The sequence below is a fragment of the Drosophila eugracilis genome, unplaced genomic scaffold (assembly GCF_018153835.1).
Source record: "Drosophila eugracilis isolate 14026-0451.02 unplaced genomic scaffold, ASM1815383v1 contig_1765, whole genome shotgun sequence".
In the NCBI taxonomy this organism is placed as follows: Eukaryota; Metazoa; Arthropoda; class Insecta; order Diptera; family Drosophilidae; genus Drosophila; species Drosophila eugracilis.
This window is the reverse complement of record NW_024572605.1, coordinates 446,254-466,426: the sequence shown is the minus strand read 5'-3', so window position 1 is coordinate 466,426 and position 20,173 is coordinate 446,254. Positions and strand designations below refer to the sequence as shown.

The 20,173-nt window shown below is 49.0% G+C and overlaps 1 protein-coding gene across 5 annotated transcripts; it reads left to right on the top strand.

The window, feature by feature from the left end:
- Window positions 1–80: 80 nt before the first annotated feature.
- LOC108107433 (homeotic protein distal-less) lies at window positions 81–19,945 on the top strand. 5 transcript variants are annotated; one of them, XM_017214966.2, is made up of 7 exons: window positions 81–745; window positions 2,474–2,649; window positions 4,529–4,722; window positions 18,630–18,771; window positions 18,847–18,951; window positions 19,018–19,234; window positions 19,327–19,945. In XM_017214966.2, the coding sequence occupies exons 1-7, from the start codon at window positions 615–617 to the stop codon at window positions 19,343–19,345; spliced, it is 984 nt and encodes a 327-aa protein (XP_017070455.1). In that variant the 5' UTR covers window positions 81–614; the 3' UTR covers window positions 19,346–19,945. The 5 variants fall into 5 exon arrangements, with proteins under 5 accessions (XP_017070455.1, XP_017070452.1, XP_017070451.1 ...); XM_017214963.2 differs by having other exon boundaries at window positions 18,847–19,234; XM_017214962.2 differs by having other exon boundaries at window positions 18,630–18,951.
- The last annotated feature ends 228 nt before the right edge of the window (window positions 19,946–20,173 follow it).

The window sequence follows — 20,173 nt, the reverse complement described above, 5'->3', positions numbered from 1 at the left end:
TCACCTAGTCGTATACGCACTTTGTTCGTGGGCAGTCGTCGCCGCTGTTGTTGCCGCAGAATTGCCGTCGTCGTTGCGTTTCTCGTTCTTGCGTTTCTGCGCCTCAGCGTTTCTGCGTCGAGCTGAATGATCCGTCGCGGGCTCGACAGTGATTCGATTTGATTTGAATTGAGTTGATTTGATTGATCCGCAAGACGGAGTTAAGAATCGTGTTTTGAAAGATATGCACAGCCAGAAATCGAAGTGATAAAGAAAGCCGACATATCGGGCTGCGGAGAAAGCAATCCGAGAGAGTGCTAACAAGTTGAGTGCCAGTGCCGAGAAAAGTGCCTCCTCGCCAGCAGAAAGGATTTACGCGCTCGACAGTTTCCCCAACTGACTGAAGCTAAGACTTTGTTTAAGTGAAATAACAATTAATACTATAACTATAGCTGATCACTGATCGCTGATCGTTGATCGCTGCCATCGGATCGCTGCGAACTTCCTTCCCGCGCGCCTTCCCCAGAAAAGCCGTCAAAATTCTTGATAAAGTGGCCTCAATAGGCGCCAACACGCTTAATTTCACGGATCTAGGGAGCCCCTACGAGGGGCCTCCCAGCACCCCCCAGTCCGGCATGGACGCCCCCGACGCTCCCCACACGCCCAAATACATGGACGGCGGGAATACGGCGGCCAGCGTCACGCCCGGCATCAACATCCCCGGAAAGTCCGCCTTCGTGGAGCTGCAGCAGCACGCCGCCGCCGGGTGAGTGTCACCAAGATGTGAAGTGTGGATGTGGAGCTGCCAGAAGAATATCAAAAAGTGTTGCAAAACAGACTCGATCTCTGTCAGACTTGGGCCTTCCTTGCCGAACTTATCAGAGTTCCATCTAGCTTGAGGAAAATTCGCCACACCCGTGGGGGAGACAAAGGAGCTTGTGGCCAGGGCGTTCCCTGACTCCAATTTGAATATCTTTAATGAATCGGAAAAAGGGAAAACACTTTAGCAATATGAAGGAGCTGCAGTTTGGAATGGATTCCAATTTAGATATCAGAGCAGCTTAGGATATTTTTTTTGTTTCTATTTTAATTTTTGCATCGAAAAGTTCATTTTTACAACGACAAAACACAGTAGCAGCCTTCCGAGCTGAACTTGTTCTTATAGAAATCTAGTTCCGATTATTAACAGAACATTGTATTCAGGATTCTATTCAAGAGATCGTTCCGAAATAAGTTTTCCTTTGAAAACATGTTCTTTATAGCCTTCGATACTACCCAAACGTGGTTCCGGAAGGGTCCTCAGATATTATGAAGTTTTTCGGATCGATCCCGCGATGGGGTCTCGCGTTATTATTTTTGATTAAGAAAATCACTTCAGCTGCATTTTCCGGCTTACAGTTCATGCTGGTGCCTGGCCGGCAAACGGAAGCCAAAAATAAATTCAATTAAGTTTAGTTTACTCCCGGTCCGTGTGCTAAATAAAGCCTCTGCTCCGGAGGGCTCTGTTCGGGTTCCGCCGCCACTGTCCGTTCTATGGGGGCAGAAGTCGGGCTCGGAAATCTTAGTTACTGTTACCGCTCACTCGGCGAACTGTTCGCTGCCGCAAATTGTTTTCCCAACGCACGATTCGATTTTTCATTATACATATTTTATTGCATTCTCGGCTTTTGCGGTTTTCCCTCCGCGTTCTGCTGCTCTGTCATTTGTGCGTGTTTGGCTTGGGCTTGGACCTGGGCTAGGAATGCTTGGCTGCGTCGGCCCAGCCCTCAGGAGTTGTCTTTGTCCGCGTCTCTTCTCCGTCCCTGGAGTGACTGCCATGTTGTCCGTTGCCCGCTGTCCGTTATCCACTGTCCGTTGCGGTTTCAGCTGCCTTCGGCCCGCTTCCGTTTCCGTGTTCGAGGGGCCAAGAGAGCATTGAATATTTCATGCAATTCGTTAGGACCGGACCCGAACATAATGCATGGGAACTTGCTCAACTGTTTCGGCCGCAAAGTGTTAACAAAATATTTACCGCAAGCGAGCGGGACTACAAACGGAACTATGGCCAAAACCGAAACTAAAACAGAGCGACGCTGGCATTCGTATTGATTTTTCCTTGATGTATTAAGCCGCATCAAGTTCGGGCTCTGGTTTGGTTTGGTTTTGGTTTCGGTTTTGGGCTTAGTTGTTCTCGTTCTGGCGGGTTCTGGCTTGTGTAAATGAAGTCATGGCAAAAGTTTCCTGCCTCTCCGTCAGCCTAATTTTTTGTTGTGAGAGAAAAAGTTTTCGTTTCGACGCTTTCTGCATTAAACATGAAACATTTGGGCTCACTTTTTGATATTTTCCTGGCCTGGACGACGTTTGAATTTAATAGTGAATAGTGAAAAGTGTAGACAAAACACGCAAGGAGGACAAGCTGGGTCCCCCGCTCCGGCACGATTCATTCACAGCCGGTGTACTCTCTTTCCACGACAGCCCCGTATTGATTATTTTCCGTGCATTTGCGGCATTCCAGGTACGGCGGCATTCGAAGCACCTATCAGCATTTCGGACCGCAGGGCGGCCAGGACTCCGGCTTCCCAAGTCCGCGCAGCGCCCTCGGCTACCCGTTCCCGCCCATGCACCAGAACTCCTACTCCGGCTACCACCTGGGCAGCTATGCCCCGCCTTGCGCCAGTCCCCCGAAGGACGGTAAGTACTCTTATACCCATTTCCACCCTCACATCCCTTCCATTTCCCATTCCCTCTGAGATCCGGGTCTTTTGTTGGCCTCTCGAAGAGATCGCGGCAGCTTCCTTGTCTATTTTTTGGCGACACTTGAACTCGAGAGCTCACCGCCGTCGAGTGCCATTGTTGTCTTTTTTCGCGGGTTTTGTTTGCTCGTCGACTTCAAGTTTTTGACTTGTCTCAATTAGGCTGGCTTCGCTGCCCCTTCGATTTCAGTGCTTTTCACTTTTATCAAATCGCGCCTTCAATCGGTCAAAGAATCACTCACTAATCATGTCTACAAAATCTTTATAATTATTGTTATTCTGAGTTGCAAACTTAAGCTTAAAGTTAATCTTCTCTAATTCATTCTCGATTCAACTTTTACCTCTTAGAATGTTAATATTAAACTGTTTAAAACTAAATTCTTAGTCGAACTTCTTCCTTCCCATAAAATATGAATTGTGTTCGATTGAAGCTGCGGGGCTCTGGAAAGCCCCTTTGTTGATCATCCACGTACGTGCAATTTTCCCATTTTATTCATTTTCCACCTCCTTTTTGTGTGTTCCTCATGTTTTCGGTACATTTTCCCAGTCTCTGGCATAATTGCGCGCTTGACTGTGACAATCCGTTGTTGCTGCTAACGCGGCTGTCTCTCGTATTTTGTTGGACAATTTTGTTGCTATTCCGATGCGTTTTGGTTGAGCAGTTTCGCTTTTCGGTGAGTGGAAAGCAATTCATTTTCATCCATTGTCGGGGATGTGAACAGCGGCAGAGGCAGTGCAAACAGCAGCAACAACGGCGACAACGACAACAACGACAACAACAACAACAACGACAACAACGACAACAAACGCCAACGCTTCAGGCAGCCTCGATTGCTGTCTTTGACTTTCGTCACTCATACGCAACGTGGGCCAATTAACCTTGGTGCACTTGCTCTTGAAATTCCCTCAAACAGCATTCGGCTCTGGCCAAGAGATCTGCAAAGCAGCTGATCGTTAGAAGGAATCCCCAGATGACTGCCCAGGTGTTTGTGAACGTAATTGCAGTAATTAGGCTTTCGTTTGGCGCAATTAATTACACCATTCTTTGATGGACGAATGTGTGGCGATGGCCGAGTGAAATGGCCAAATGGCGACCGTCCAGGAGTTGGCCACTCACTCACACATACTTCGCAGTGACTAATGGGCCGCTGGGTGGTCGAGGTGACAGCGAGTGCCGCCATCTCTGTCGCTCTGCGACTTGCCATTTTGTCATTAAGAGTGTGCAGCACGTGCTGCCTGCTCGGGCGCCAAAAATATACGGCCGACACCAACACTCGGATGGCCAATACCGATACAGATACAGATACAGATACACACCTGTAGCCATATTTGGCATTTAATAATAGTTTGTTTGGTGGCTCCGTGTGTTATTTTCGAACAATTAGCAACGTCAACAGTTGCAGTCGCCGCTCATTGAACTTGAGTGGTGGCCGATCATCATCATGGTTTTATGAGCTCTACGGCCAACTCCGTCGTAGAGTGCTTTGAACTTTCGCTTAGCAATTAACGCTAATTCGCTGACATTTACAAGTTACTTAACGAATCGATATCTGGCCAGAGCGGAGCTGGGCCGCCCGATTTCTAAGCGATGCGGCTGCAATTAATTCAGGTCCATAAATGTAACAGTTTCATGCATTCCAGCTGCCGCGGGAATTCGCTCATAAATATGCATTTGGTGCACGGAGGCAAAAAGGGCCATTCTGGCCATAATTCCATAGCCTGATTATAAATTCATCATTGGCCAGTTTTTTAGCCTGCCATTTACAGAGTCCTCAACTGCTCCTTTCATCGCATTGTCTTCTCTCCCCCTCCCGCAGACTTTTCAATCTCGGACAAATGCGAGGACTCCGGCCTCCGCGTCAACGGCAAGGGCAAGAAGATGCGCAAGCCCCGCACCATCTACAGCTCGCTGCAGCTCCAGCAGCTCAACCGCCGCTTCCAGCGCACCCAATACCTGGCCCTGCCGGAGCGGGCGGAGCTGGCGGCGAGTCTGGGCCTCACGCAAACGCAGGTGAGTTCAATATCTGGGTGTATGGGATGGGGACTGAGGGATTGGAAATTCTTCTTCCTCTCCTGATGTAAATCAACTCAATATATATATTTAATATACAAACTATAAATACTTTTGCAACTGTATCTTCCATGTTAAGTCCTAATATAGTTCTTAAATTCATTTTCTGAGCCTGTAAAATAGAAATACATATGTAGGAGTAGAACTGATCAACATTGATATTCCTAGAAACATCTTCTTATATATCCTACGATAGGTGATAATGCTATGTAAGATTAGGACAAGGGAAACTCCCCTACACACTCACTCATAGCCATTAAAGCCCTGGCAAGGATCCTTTGGGCCATTTCATTGGCTGCGCCTGCGGTTAGTTAGCATTTCCCAATTGAATTGTTGACATGTCTCTAATGTTGACTGACAAACGAGCCAAGACAACGGCCGCGGAGACGTAACAACAGCAACAACAGCAACCTCCCACGCCTGTGACCCTCTCACTTGACAACACGCCACTCGGGCGTATGTGCAATATTGTAATGTTCTTTTTGTTGTTCCTCCACGTGTGTCAATGTCAATTTTGTGAAAAGTTTTTCAGTTGCTGTTGCTGTTTTTTTTCCACCGCCAATGCACGCGCTGCTGCCCACGGGAGGGAGGGCTGCCGGGGCATGGGTGGGGGCGAGGCACGGCATTGTCACAGGCAACACCCACCCAAGTCAAGTACTTGAACTCGTACTCGTACTCGTTCTCGTACTCGATGCCCAGTTCGCCTAGTTGCCACTGCTCTATTTAATGGCTTTCCAGATGAGCCACAAACAGCAGCGTTTGCAAAACAGAGCCGTGAATGAGTCTCGTGTTTTGAGAAATTTATTGATAGTGGGCGTGGGCTTCCTAATTGAATTAGTGTGCCACGAAAGTTCATGTGCTCGACGCGGAGGCAGCAACCGAAACTGCGAGAGGGAGAGCCGCAATAATGTTGTAAAGAAAAACTAGTAAAACAAGTCGAAGACCCTGTGTGCTTGTGGCTGACTTTGTATTGGTGGCGTGGGTGTTGCTCCGCCGCAAGTTGTTTATCAAGATACATATTTGAATATCCGCGGGTAGGGCTGAAGAACGGGGAAGGGGAACAGGGATCGGGTCTAGAACGGGCGTGCCACACGGCGGCTGTGTAATAAATTCTCCTCAGCCTGGGCCTCGGCCTGAGCCTTAACAAAAGCCAGACCCACGTTAGTCACCCCGCAGAATCGGCAGAGACCCTGATTTCCCAAAGTTGCGACTGTGTCAGCTGTCAATCGAGGCAGCTAAGCAAATAGCCACGCCCCTGCGCCTCCAGCGACACAATCACTTTGGTCTATCTACGGTCTCTGTCGCCGCGGGCCTTTAAGGGGTTAAACAGTTGAGCGGCTAAGCAGCTAAAGAGTTGGCCAAAAGCCTGAATTTATGGCTGCACTTTGGGGTGCAAGTCCTGGCCGCTTTCGCTTTTATTTTTTCGCGGGGAGGAACTTGGGCCGCGTGTTAATTAAAACCGCCCTCGTCGTTTGAGCAACGGAAGTTTTTTATTGATTTGGCCAGGTTCAGGACCTGGTCTCCGGCCGGACAGAGGCTAGTCGCCAGCAGTGGTAGTCCGGTAGTGCGGTAGTGCGGCAGCCGTACACGCCAATGTTTGGGACGTGCAAACAAACCATTGTGCTTGGCCCTAAGATTTATGCGTTGCACAAACACCAAGCCAGCTTAATGGCCTTCGGCCTTCAGGGGGGTGGGGTGCTTAGTATTTTGAGTTTTATTTTTGTTTTTTGGGGCGTGTTATACAATTCGGTTTTGGTGTCTTGAGGCCCGGCCTGACAGCAACTTGTCCGTTCTAACACCTGCCGGACAGCAGCAGCCACTCTCCCCCCGCAGAAGTATAAAGCCGAAAGCCGTGGTACGAGAATATTACCGCAAAAAAACTGTGGCATAGTGCTTGCTGTTTTACAGCTTTTTTTATAATTATGGTAATTTTATTATGATTTTTTAGCTGCTGCTACTGCTGCTGGGTCTCGAGTCTTCAGTTTTCAGTTTTTAGTTGTCAGTTTTTAGTTTTCAGTTTTCAGTCTTCAGCAGCAAAAACTCGTTTGCCAGTTGCATCTTTCACTCGGCCACTTGCTGTTCGCTTGATTTGAAAGTGCATCCGGTGACTGTTAATGAGCCCAGGCACACATGGAACGTGCATACATATAGCACATAGCATAAGGCATAGCATATAGTATAAACAGAAACATTCGGAAAATAATTAACTTTCAATTAGAGCGAAATCTCGGCTACTGTTCCTCGGCTCCCTGGCTGGCTCTCTGCACCCCGGCTAATTGAATAATTACATAGAACGTCCAGCTGGACTGCCGAAAGTTCTCAATGCCCCGAAAGCCAGCCAAGAATCAGCTGACAGCGCCGGACAAAACTGTATGTACAGTCCGTGCGAACCCGTCAACAGCCTTCGCCTGATTCGCTCTGATCTTTATTCCCCAAAAAACGAAAACGAAAAAGAAGTTCGAGATGCGAACAAAAACAAAAACAAAAGCCCGCCGAGTAAAAAATGAAATAAAATAATAAAAAATACTTTTAAACTGCGTGTTTATGAGCTTATATCGGCGCATTTTGATCTGGTTCCTCCGACGAGGCTCTTAGGAAGGGCCAGCAACAACGACAACCACTGCGAGACAGCCACAGAGCCACGAAATTTTTGTAGGAGGCCACGCTGGCTGAAAACAAAGGATTTGGCAGACGAACTGCCAAAACGGCGCTTGTGGGAGCAGACGATCGGGGTAGAAGCGAACCAGCCATGGAAAAATGTTGGTAGACCTGCGAGTTATATAACAACTGGAGGTAGTTTCTCATTTATGGGATCGTGCGAAATTCATTTGTTTTTATATTAATAAAAACCGATTTTCATTGTTAGTAGTTGGTACTTATTCAGATCTTAAGTGCCTAAAAGTGCTATAAATAAGAAGACTTAAAAATATAGAACCCCCCTTCTGCCTGTACCAACATTTTGCCACGGGTCTCTGGTTCTGCCCGCGCCTGTCTTCAAAAATCAACAACGCCTGCTTTATGAGTCCGCCCGCGTGAGTGTGTGTGGTGTGCGGTGTGTGGTGTGCAGAATGTGGTGTTCTTGAGTGTGTCTCGGCCTGCTGCTGCTGCCGTTGCCGTTGCTGTTGCCGTTGCTGTTGCTGGAGCTGCGATCGCGGCTCCGCGAATCTCCGCTGCACGCAGAGCAGACTTGGTCTGATGACGACGCATCGACGCAGACGCATCGCCCACGGTGCACACCTTCTCTGGCCGGGGCTTCTCCGTTGAGAGCTGAGAGCCGAGAGCTCGGGGCTCCAAGCTCCGATAAGTCTGCTGCTCCACCCCTATCGTGAGACGTGGCCAATGCTCTGGTATTGCGCAAAGGTCATGGACTCCGCGGAGAAACCCAAAATGATACTTCGCTGGAATTCCAGGCCAACGAAATACTTGTAACGAAATTAAATTAATTTCCACATCAAATAATACTCGCAGCCAACGGCGACGGCGACGGCGACGGCAGTGGCAAAAATGCGCGCGTTTTTTATTGTATTAAGAAAAAAACTAGCACAACTTGATTTAAATAATACAAGTGTCTAGTTAGTATCAACGGCTAAGCGAGAAAAAATGAAAAACTGGCTGACCGCATTTAAATGCCCAGCTCACGTTCGTTTATGCTGCGACCAGCGTCGCAGCAGCAGCAGCAACAGAAACAGCAGCAGCAGCAACACATCGTATATCAGTTCAGTGATTGCCTGATTTACTCGAGCAATGTCAATTAAATTATGGCACATAATACGATGTAACTAAGCAGCCGCGCTCGCGTCTTAATCGCACGCATATTGCAGCAACATCGGCGGCGACCCAGCAGCTGCCCGCCTTTCTGCCTCCCTGGCTCCCTTCCTCGCTGTGTCGAAATATTTGCACCGCTGCTCGCGTAACAGGAACTTTGAATTAAGTTTGATCAGTGGTGATGCTGGTACTACAACAGTGCGGCGGCTCAGCCCAGTGGCAGCAGCAGCATCAGCGGTACGACGGCAGCGGCAACACCACGACATACGACATTCGACAACAAACAAGTTGCCATTAACAATGATGCATGGCCTGGCCGAGCGAGAGACGGACCAGAGCCAGGCACCGTCACCGGGCTGGGCAGGGGCTCGTTTCTCAATTTCTCACCAGCGGTTCTGCTCCTCCCTTCCCCGCTCTTCTCCTTTTTCCGTCTTTCTCTGTCTTTCTCTGTCTTTCTCCGCTGACCGCATTTGCATTTTCAAGAGAGCCCAATCTAACGCCGGTCGAGAGCTTAGCGGACTCATTCGGAAACCCGGACAGCGCTGGATACATCCCAGATGGCTGTGATGAGTGCTTACGTGCGGCTTGTGCAATCTCGATTGCAGTTGACATGGTTCGCCGTGGCAGGTAGCGATCCAAAACACAAATTGACCCACAAAGCGTGCCAAAAAGATGATCCGCTGGAGAAATACTTACATCAGTCTCGTGCCAAAACTTTAAGAGATGATACTTAAAAAAGATCGCTAGCATTTACGGCGGGAAGAGGCTGGAGCCTGGAGGATAGAATAACCTCTAATGGTTCCCTGGCCAGCATTTACAGCTTCCTCTTGCCATTAGCAGCGACTCATCGGCCACATCTACATGCACTCGCCTTTCCACCCAGCTTGAGGTCCCTGTGCTGAAAGCAAGTTTCGCGTTTCATTCACAATATTGGCAGCTTTCAAAATGCTCAAACTGGCTTCGACTTCGGCTTCGGCTGTGGCTCCAGTTGCTGCCCCATCCGTCAGCGTTTCGATCAAAATCGTACGCAACGCTCAGGAAATTACAAAATGCCCACGAGGGGCCGAGGGGGGAGGCCAGTTATTGGCCTGGTCAAGTGAGAGTATTCAAATAAATAAAGTTTTACGACTATTGCGCATAGCTGGAGTGCCGGGCATAGTATGGGTATCTTGGCTATCGGGCTATCGGTCTACGGGCTGTTGGCCAACAATACGAGTGGGGCAGGCAGGGTTAATTACGGTCTCATTTGTTGACACACGGCGGAAAGGTAAACAAGAGTTGGCCCGATACGGAGCCAAGGATGCCCCTGGTTGGCAGATTTCGCAGATTTCTCCGATGCGATAATAATAATAATTATTATTTTATTGCCGAGACGCGGAGGCAGCGGCCCAACTGGTTTGTGGCTTGCCAGGAGATGTGGCTGGGCAGATAGGCCGCTCCAGTGGGTGGCAACTATGCAGACAGGCTGGTTGGAGCGGGTTTCATATTTTAATTGGTTCTCAAATTTGCAGATATCGAACTCAGCTGAGACTCAGCTGAGAGGGCAACCCTTCTGCACTTGCTTGGCCTTGTAAGCGCGATGCCAATTAGCCCGACTCGAATGTCCTGGCCATCCTCCACCCATCTGGCCACCCGTCTAACAGCCTTGTACTCTGACACCAATTAAAGCGGGCTTTTGCTACATGTTCAGGGGGGTGGGCGAGTGGTGGGAGATCGGAAATCAACTTGGCTTGAATTTTCCTTGGAGATTTTCCCCAACGACAACAATAGCGAGACAACAACTTTTAACGCTTGGTTAACTCTCGGCTCTTTTTCCACTCTTTTGTTGCTTTTGTTGTTGTTGCCAGCACTATCACGATCTCGCTGTGAAAATGCATAGGAAAACTGTGTGTAAGCGACAAATAATAGTCAGTTGACCATGATTTCATTTTGCCGACTCGCAGTCAAAAAACAGAGAGACACCAACGAACAATATTTAAATTGCCGAGCGGTCGCCCGTCGGACAAAAACAAACCCAGTGAAAAGAATGCGCTTATATAAATTGCACAATTAGCCGCCACACTTTTTTGTTAACGTTTTTCCCCCTGGTTTTGTTTGTCATTATCTGGCCGATGGATCTGACCACAGAAATGATTTGTGCCCCGTCGAGGGGTCAGGCTGGCTCCTCATTTAATTTCGCTTCGGAATCTGGTTAGCCGTGCGGAAAATGCCTTCCTTCGAATGCACTTTGATGGGATGGATGGGATGGCTGCTTGGCTGCTTGGCTGCTCGGCTGCTTGGACAATGCTTATAATTGGGCCATCTAATTGAGCTTGATGGCCGGCCAATTGAAAGTGCACCCACTGAGGGAGTTTCCTTTCCCAAGCTCCAACGGGACTCCCCCATTTACCTGGATGCGTTCTATTGTTAGTTGGCAGTCCGAAGTCTAGCTCGGTAGAATCTGTTTATATTTTTATTTCGAATTCAGAAGAATCTCATTAATATTAAACGGGCCTAGGGGTTTCCCCCACCTGCAGCTGCACGGAAATCAGAAGTCTCCCTGGCCTGGCCTGGCCTGGCCAAAAATGTTAGTCAGCTCTCTAACTCCCCTTCCACCTTCTGCAGGAGTTAATGACTTGGCTAAACATAGTGCCAAATTATCTCTCCACTGTCACTTGCTACAAGCCAAATCCGAATTAGACATGACTAACATTTTGCAGTGACTGTAAAGACGTTTAGACTGGCAGAAAGTCGCCTGAGTAAGCGAGACTTGCTCAAAAAAGCGCTATACTATATACGCTCTGTGGCTTAGTATGTTCGAGTATAAACTTATTTTCGTACACGCCCCTCCTTCCGCCCCTCTGGAACTACTTGGAACTGCACTTGTTGTTTCTGTTGTTGTCCGTCGACGTCGTCATGATTGCTGTTATTGTTTTTGTATCTGCTAGAATCTCACCTTGACAATTGCTGATCAAATGCCGCCGCCGATTTATTGTTGAACAATTTTTGTACGTCAGCTGCGAGTCAGTCGAACTGCTGCTACTGCTGCTGCTGCTGCTGCTTGTTTTTTATAATATTTTTGCTCTGCCGCTGCTGATGGATTACAAAAGCCGAACTGAGTCAGTGTTTCAGCGGTTCAGCGTTTCAGCGGCGAATTAGAATTACAAAATTTCAAGGCTTTGCAGGTGAATCAAAAAAGCAAAGTTCTCATTCGCATTGCATGCCAGTCAGTCAGAACCGCTTTGAACGTTGCTTTGGGGCGTTTTTCAACTGTTCAGTTTTTCAGCTTTTCAGTTTTGTCAGCTTTTCAGTTTTTCAGCTTCATAGCGATCAGCAGCTGCTTTCAATGGCTCGCTCTCGCAGCGAACATGGGAACAGTTTCCGGATTTGACAACAGCACTTTGTTGCACAATGCGAGGCGGCCGCGTCAAGAAGTCCGATTCCGAAACCGATTGACAGTCGCTTTGGGCCGGATGAGCGTCATCCTCCCATACAGCCTCCCGGCCATACAAGCCGGCCCAGCTGATTCCCAGTCTGCGATCGTTAATCGATTCCCTGAACGACGGGTCTCGAAATGGCAACCCAGGCATTTCTCTCCGACCAGCTAAGCACTAATTGAGTTAGTATAATGCTCGATTTGTCCTTGGCTGCGGCTAACTTTGGCAGTTGGCATGCGGCTGCACTTGTCGCTCGATTTAGCCAGAATCTTAGCCAAGCTCAGTAGCCTAATAGCTCCGTTACCAAGTAGGCTCTCGCAGAGACTCGGCTCGCCTGACAACATAATTAATATGATTTTAAGCGGAGTTCGGGTCGAAAGCTCGTCTGAAAGCTGGTGAAATGCTGCGATTGAGCCGGCGATTGAGCAATCATGGCTATATAGAAATTAGATCAATATCTCTATTTACTCGTATATATATACAGCCGTCTATAAAAATTGTTCCACTCCTCGCTGCGGCGTTTCTCATTAGCAGCAGCCGCCGCGATCGCATCGCCGATGGCTTCGTTCCAGACCACTCCAAGTCGCAGTCCAAGTCCCCAAGTCGGAGTTAATTGCTATTAGAGAGGCTATAGAACGGAGGGGACGTCTTATATAAACAGCTTTCTTGCTCCGGCCGTCGTCTGGCCTTGCTTAATTGCATATTTATTGTTTATTAAGCAGAGTCTTGCCACCGCCGGCGGAGCTCATAACTGGCCAGGAGCGGCTCGGTCCTCCGTCGCCTGCCTTCTGGTTTCGCTCTTCTCATTCACTTTTTACGCACCGCTCTGTCTATATATGCATAAATTAATGAATCTAGCCGCGATCGCCAAGAGCTTCATTCATGGCACTGGCGACTCTATCCAGCTCCAGCTCCAGCCCCAGCACCAGCTCCTTCTCCGGCTCCATTGATAAAGATCAATGGCATAGCTGGGACAACATGCACGGCCCCCGGGGGAAAAGCGCACTGGTGGTGACCCAAAAATGGTCACTCGACCGCATACTTTGCATCCCAATGTCCAATGGGCCCCACTGAGGCTCACTGAACTTTGAAATGCGCAGGAGCGCGGCCAGCGAGCGGGTATTAATAGGGAATTAATTTGTCTGTGCAGTGCAGTGGGCCACAGTAGCTGCCCCACGTGCGTGCCGCCAACAAGCTGCCACAAGTTCACAACTTGCCACGGGGTCAAAAGTTGCTGCAGTGCGGCCACGTGTTTCAACTTTGAACGTGGCATCGATTTGCTTTCAATTTGTTTGGCGGCATCTGGTGCTGTGTGCTGGATGCTGGGGCTTGGACCGGACCGGATCGGCCGGTGTTAACTTGCGTTCATTTGCTGGCAGCGATCTTGGGCCATGGAGTCGGGGTCCGAGCTCCAGAGTGGCTCTTACTGGAGCTGCAGCTCCAGTTGAAGCTGAAGCTGAAGCTGGGGAGCGGATTCAAGGCGTTGTTGCGTTGTTGGCCTTGAAGCCTTGGAGCGCTTTTTGTTGAAACTCTGTTGCTGCCGCTTTCCTTTCTACTGTTTTCGGTTTTCGTTTTTTTCGGGAAGGCGTTGCCCAAAACAGCCCGCAACGATTTTATTTGGAAATCACTTTGGTTGCACGTCTTCGGAACGGCGAAGGTTTCTGTTTGCTCTGCCCCGTCCATCGCTATCGCTGTCTCGTTCGCTCTCTCTTCGGGTCGCTCTCCTTGCTAACAAGAACGAAAGACTTAGGCAGCGAACTTGAACTGACTTTAGCATGCGGCGTTGGTTTAATGAGCTGAAAGTTGAGGCTGCGACTGGGGATGGAGCATGGATCATGGAGCATGGAGTCGGAGTCGGAGTGTGCGTGACACTTGACTCTAGGGCAGGTCCGACACACGGGAAACACAAAAACCTTTTCAAAAGAAAACTTTTTGTAGCGTTTTTCCCATTTTTTCATTTTTTCATTTTTTGCCACGACATGGCATTGTTGTATATGTTTCGAAGTCATTGCCTGCCTAGCGGCGGTTGTTGTTGCTGTTGCTGCTGCTCGCTGCATTCAAAATTATAAACAAATTTTTGCTGGCCGCTGTTGTTGTTTGTGTTGCTGCTGCCGCGGAGCGTATAACAACAAACAATCGCATGCAATGTACAAATTTTCCAAGCACAATGAAAAACGCCACCGACAATGCGGAGAGTTTATAATAACAATAATAAAATGAAAATGCTACGGCCGGCAAGTTGCGTAATCCGTCAACCATGGCAGTCAAAAGAGCATGATGGGGGGCGAGGATGGGAATCTGGAGGGGGTTTGGGCCAAGAAGCAGCAGAAGCGGTGGAAGAAATATGCTGATGTTTCTGTGGCCATCAGCAGGAGGGGGAAGGGGCCGTATCTTCTGAAGCTTTCGGGGGTGGGCCAGTCCATCTGGTTGCCTCCGGCACACGCAATAGTAGCTGTTGTCGCTGCAGCAACACAGATCGCTCCCAATCGCGCATTTGCAATCGTTTCAGCCACTGAGAAATATATTAAATGCGTTTTTGTTGGCTTTTACTTTTCGCTTTTTACTGTTCGGAGATAAAGATCAGGCCTGAACATGGGCTTACCAAAATAAACCAACAGCAACAGCAACAGCAACAGCAACGGCAACAAAATCAAAAGTGCCACGCGGCCAGCGCTTTTATGAATGACTGACTGACTGACCGACCGTCGCCGAGTGAGTTATACTGGCCGAAAGCACTTGTTGCGCCAACAAACTTGTACAGCAGCTTCGGCCAACAACAACGAACACGCTACTTGCCGTCGCCGGCTGTTGACGAACAACTTCAGCGACAAGATCATAAATCAAAATTTTATTTCGCGCAGCAGCTCAGATTTTTACCTGTCCCTGTCCCTCTCTCTCTCTCCCTCCCTCTGCCTCTCTCTCTATCGCCTATTTAAATTTTTATGGTTTCTGTGCTTTTTTTACGATTTTCCTCTTGTGCATAAATTAAAAATTGCAGCGCGCGCGGGTTGCACGCGTTTTGTTGGCGATTGCAGCGCGATTAAAACCGTTTGGTCAGCTGGCGCGTGCTGCCGCGGCTCAAACGAAAGTTGTTGGCCATAAAAGTGGCCGGCAGGCTGGAGCCGAAAATCGAAGGAAAGTGACTCGGCTAATCTTGAGCGGCGACTGCGACCCAGTGCGATCAGAGGGACCTACAGGGCGTATGCGTAATGGACCGTATACCGTTTAGGCCATCAAATTAGGAGCAAATCACGAGTTCCGCCACATTTGGCGCCTGCAAACGCCGATCGGAAATCGATAATCGGCGAAGCGGGTAATCGCCTGCGGCCATTAATCAACGGCTAAGACAATGCCCCCAGTCCAGGCCGTAATTCAAAGGCACCGCTGAAAGAAGCCGCCGAAAAGTGTTTTTCATGTTAACCGCTTTGGCCAGCAAATTGAAATTTCTCGCACCAAAAATGTGCAGCAAAAATGCTAAAATCTTGTTGCATGGAATTTATGAATGAAAACCAAAGCGGCAGCAACATCAGCGAACATAACAAGCAACAAGCTGAGAACAATGAGGGGAAAACTCCGTTTGGTAGCCATAAATTTGTGGCAACAAAACTGAGACCATTTCATGCCCCGCCATGTGTTGCTGTTGTTCCTGCTGCTGCTGTCAATTGTTGTTGTTTTTGTTGTTGCCTTTGCTGCTGGTGGAGGGGAAAAGCCATAAACATTTTTGTTGCTTTTCAGTCCAGACATCGTTTACGGGTCGAGGTGGAAATGCATTCGCCATAGCCAGCCGTTGAAGGAAGACGCTCAGATACTCTACTAGATTGGAGGTGGACATGGGAGTAGATGGGCTATCCTTAACCCCATGCTTGCTAATACTACTATTAGCAGCATCACAAACCAGCTGTTCGATCCATTCAGTATAACCAATAGCTCTAAGTAGTCTCAGTTACGATACGTCATGGGGTGTTAAGACGCATAAGCAGTCCGCATTGCCTTCCTCCCACTGAAGAGCAACGGACTCCATCTCTATCCCATGGCCCGTTTTCGGGGCGGTATCGGTGTCATTATGCCGAGGCATCCGTGTCCGAGCCGTCTTCTCTATTTACTTAGCACATCTCCCAGTCCGCTCGGCTAATAAAGCCGTAAGTTTTCGGGTGTAGGGTCAGGGGGAGGGCTGCTCCTATGGTTTATGACTTGGCAAGGGGCGGTCAGCTCGTTGCGCCGTGATTTATCAGGGAAAATACGAACGAAAAACTGGGATGACGTGAAGTGTTTCCGCGGAAAGCGGAAAACCTTACGGCCACGGCTCCCACACAAATCAATCGATAGAGCGGTTGGCGTTACTGCGGATTGGCTTATCTTTTCCCACGTTTTAAATGCTCAACTGTCAAATGAATTAGAGTCTGTCTGGGGCCCGGGACACATTTGGCAATGCCCCACGGAACCAGTTACCAGTTGCTGGGGCACGCAGGTGACGGCGACTCCATCTCCCTCTCGCTCAGCTGGCTTTTATCGCTCGAACGGCAAGTGCTCGCAATTAGAAAGCCAACTCCAAGTGGCGTCCACTCCGCACTTCTCCATGGTGACTCCAGCTCCATCTCCATCTCTATCACCAGCTCCGTCAGCATTGCCAGCCACTTGGCTGTTAAGATCTAGCTGCGGCTGCAGGAGAAGCGCGTTGCCGTCGTCATAAAACCCATCTGTAATCTGCCCCTGCGACAGACTTGGAACCCAGATCCAGACTCGGAGTCAGACTCAGGCTCAGACTCTTGGCTGGCCATCAATTCTGCGTTTGACTGCATAAATTATATGGCAAGTGACATATTGCGGAAGTGATCAAGCAAGTGTTGCTGCCGCAGACTGCTGCAGGCTGGCCATCTGACCAGCGGACCAGCCGAAGTGGGTTAAAAGGATAATGCCGGGCAGACAGCTTCGATCTGTTGTGGTTGCCGTGGAGTTGACACAGTGACATGCTAATTTCTTGCCGTTTTTGCCATATTTGTCCATGCGAAAGCGGAGAGCGAGGGGCCACAACGGCATAAGGCTGATTGACATTTGACAGTCTGTCCGTCCGCTGGATCCGCACTACACTTTTACTCTCATGCAAACTTTTGTCGCCGTCCCCGTGGAGGGGAACTTGTTGAGTTGATACTTTGTTCGGGCATTTGTTTTCTGTTTATAAAAATGAATACGTTCGCTGGGTGGAGTAAAGCTGACAATTGAGAGGCTGCTGACCATTAGTTTTGACACCTGCTTAGCTCTGTGATTTGCCAAATGACACAGAAAGAGTGTTTGATTAAATGTTTCCAAAAGAGTGACTATTTATTTGGGACCTCGCCAGTATTTTATCATTGAGCGCAGATTTCTCGCATGGCCTGCCTTGCGTAACACATAAATACGTGTATATATATATGTGTTTTCCTAGGACAGTTCCTTCCCCAACCCCATCTCTCACTTAGCAGAGCCAAGCAGCAGCAGAAACTGGGTTTTCGGTACCCGAAAAGTAGCGCCAAGCGAGGCGATCTGCGGCCTGACATAACGAGTCGCGCTTGATTGAGCACTAAAATGAAATGGAAATGAAAATCTGCTCGTGGATTTCGGCTACCGCAGTTCGGGGCTGCCAATGTCAATGATCCGACAATGGATTGGGGCTGGGACTGGGATTGGGGTGCGATTAGCCCAGGCCAGACGGACAGTCAATGCTGGTAGCTATCGGCTAATTGAAATCGATTGGTGGAATGCACATAAAAGCCGAGTCTCCTCCAACTGTTTTTATGGCCAAAAAACGAAAAGTTCGAAAACCAAAAAGCCAAAGTCAGTGAAATTCGCAAAACACAAAAAGCGAGCTCGAGCGGCGCTACAAAAATCCAGCCAACCGCGAAGAACGACCTTGAGCGGGTCTGGCCGGGCAAGTTTATATAGCTAGTACGGTATCTATAATGCCGAATACATGTGCATAAAACACACAATGTTGGCTCAACGTGGACGCCATCGCAGAGTCAACGTGCAAGATTGCAGGCCCAGATACCCGTACTAGCAGATACTCGTACTCATAAGCAGCATTAGATACGCGCTGTTACTGCCTGGGTCTGTAGTCACACTGGCTCTGAGTCAGACTCAGACTCAGACTCGGACTCGGACTCGGAGTCAGCGGAGCTTCAGCTGCGAGGCTTTCAAAAGTGAAGTGCTCCGCCAGCTCACAGCTCGCAACTCACAGCTCACAGCTCAGCGCACAATTAGTTCTACCAGCAGCTGGAGCTTGGAGTGCCGGTACCCTCCAAAATGAAAACTGAAAGTATCCGCGAGATACTTTCGGCTGCCGTCGCTTCAAGTGCCCCAAAGATACGGGTTTCGCAACTGATGAAACACATCTCGGCTAGCCGCGCGATTAAGACATGCATATGTGTCGCACGCTGCCAAAATCCATAGTTTATAGAGCCATTTTCCTGCCAGCCGCTTTTCACGAGCGCTCACTCTTAATTTCAACTGAAAAGCTGTTTGAAAAGCTGTGCTAGCCAGCGTTAGTATCTGTATCTGTAGCTGTAAATGAATCTGTTAGCGGGGTTCTGCCCCGATTAAGGATTCTGTCAGACCGCATTAGCTTAGTCTAGACTCCGATTCACTCTAAGGCCAATTCTCACGCTAATCGAATCCAACCTTTGCTTGCAGGTGAAAATCTGGTTCCAGAACAGGCGATCCAAATACAAAAAGATGATGAAGGCGGCCCAGGGCCCGGGCACCAACAGCGGCATGCCCCTGGGAGGCGGGGGACCCAATCCCGGTCAGCATAGTCCCAATCAGATGCACAGTGGTGAGTTCGAGAATGGAGGCTACCTGCACATGGCATCTGAGGCTAATGGATCTCTCGATATTGTCCATTCCACAGGCGGTAATAACGGCGGTGGCTCGAACAGCGGCTCACCCTCACATTATCTACCTCCCGGACACAGTCCAACGCCATCGAGTACACCCGTGTCCGAGCTTTCACCTGGTGAGTTTGCCTGCCAGGAGGCCCAGGGCCAAGAAACCACTTCATCAGCTGCCTTTGTGCCCACAGAATTCCCACCAACGGGCCTCAGTCCGCCAACGCAAGCGCCGTGGGACCAGAAACCGCACTGGATCGACCACAAGCCGCCGCCCCAAATGACGCCACAACCACCTCATCCAGCGGCAGCGCTACATCCGCAGACGCACCACCACAACCCGCCGCCCCAGATGGGTGGCTATGTGCCCCAGTATTGGTATCAGCCCGAGACGAATCCATCACTAGTGACGTGAGTACCCAGCCCGTGCGCCCTGCTTATCCCTAATCTAGTCCGACCTTCTTGAGTCCGTCTTAAACCCCTTCCCCCTTCTCCACCCACAGTGTTTGGCCGGCGGTCTAACAGCATCCGAACCAGCTGCCCTCGGCTGCCTGGACGCAGCACCAGCAGCACCAGTCCCTTCACCAGCACTCCTGCCCCGAGCTGGGGCACCAGCTGCAGATGGAGCACCAGGCGGAGGCCCAGCACCTCCTCCAGCGGCAGGACCTCGCCGGCGGGGCCTTCGGGGGCGGGGGCGGTTGCGGGGCCGTGCAGCACACAATATCTTAGCCAATAAACCATGATAGCAACCTGTAAAATATCCATGAAATGTTGAGAAAGAAAGCAAGAACACTGGCAAGTTAAGCGTAAAGTTTTGTACATTTTAAACGTAATCTAAATATATTTACCAACGTGAATAAAGTCGTTCTAAAATGTAGTCTAGCTAAGAACAAAAACAAAAACAAAAAAAGAAATCAAAAAAAGAAAAAATACTTAAAGCAAAAACATTCCTCAATCACAGAGCAAGGAGAGAGCATGAAACGTGTCCTTTAATTTCGTTTAATTTAGCAAATTAACTATGTATAAATCTATCTATATGAACGTAACTATATGTAGTGAGCCACAACAGAGTATAAAGCGTGACAGTACATCGTAAATAAATGAAATCGAACAAAATCAAAATCAGCTGTTGATCTTAAGAGTTTCTTTCGAGTGTTTTGTTCTCGGCAAGAGAAGTCGAAAAGTCGCAAGTCGAAAAGCAAAGAGAACGAGCAACAGAAATCAGTAAAATCAGATCTCAAATGCAAAAGGAAGGTCCTCGTGACTCCCTGAACATTTTCCAATTTCTTGAATTTCCCTTGCACCCAGAAGAGGGCCCGTTCCGTTCTTTCACTGTGCAATATAATATTA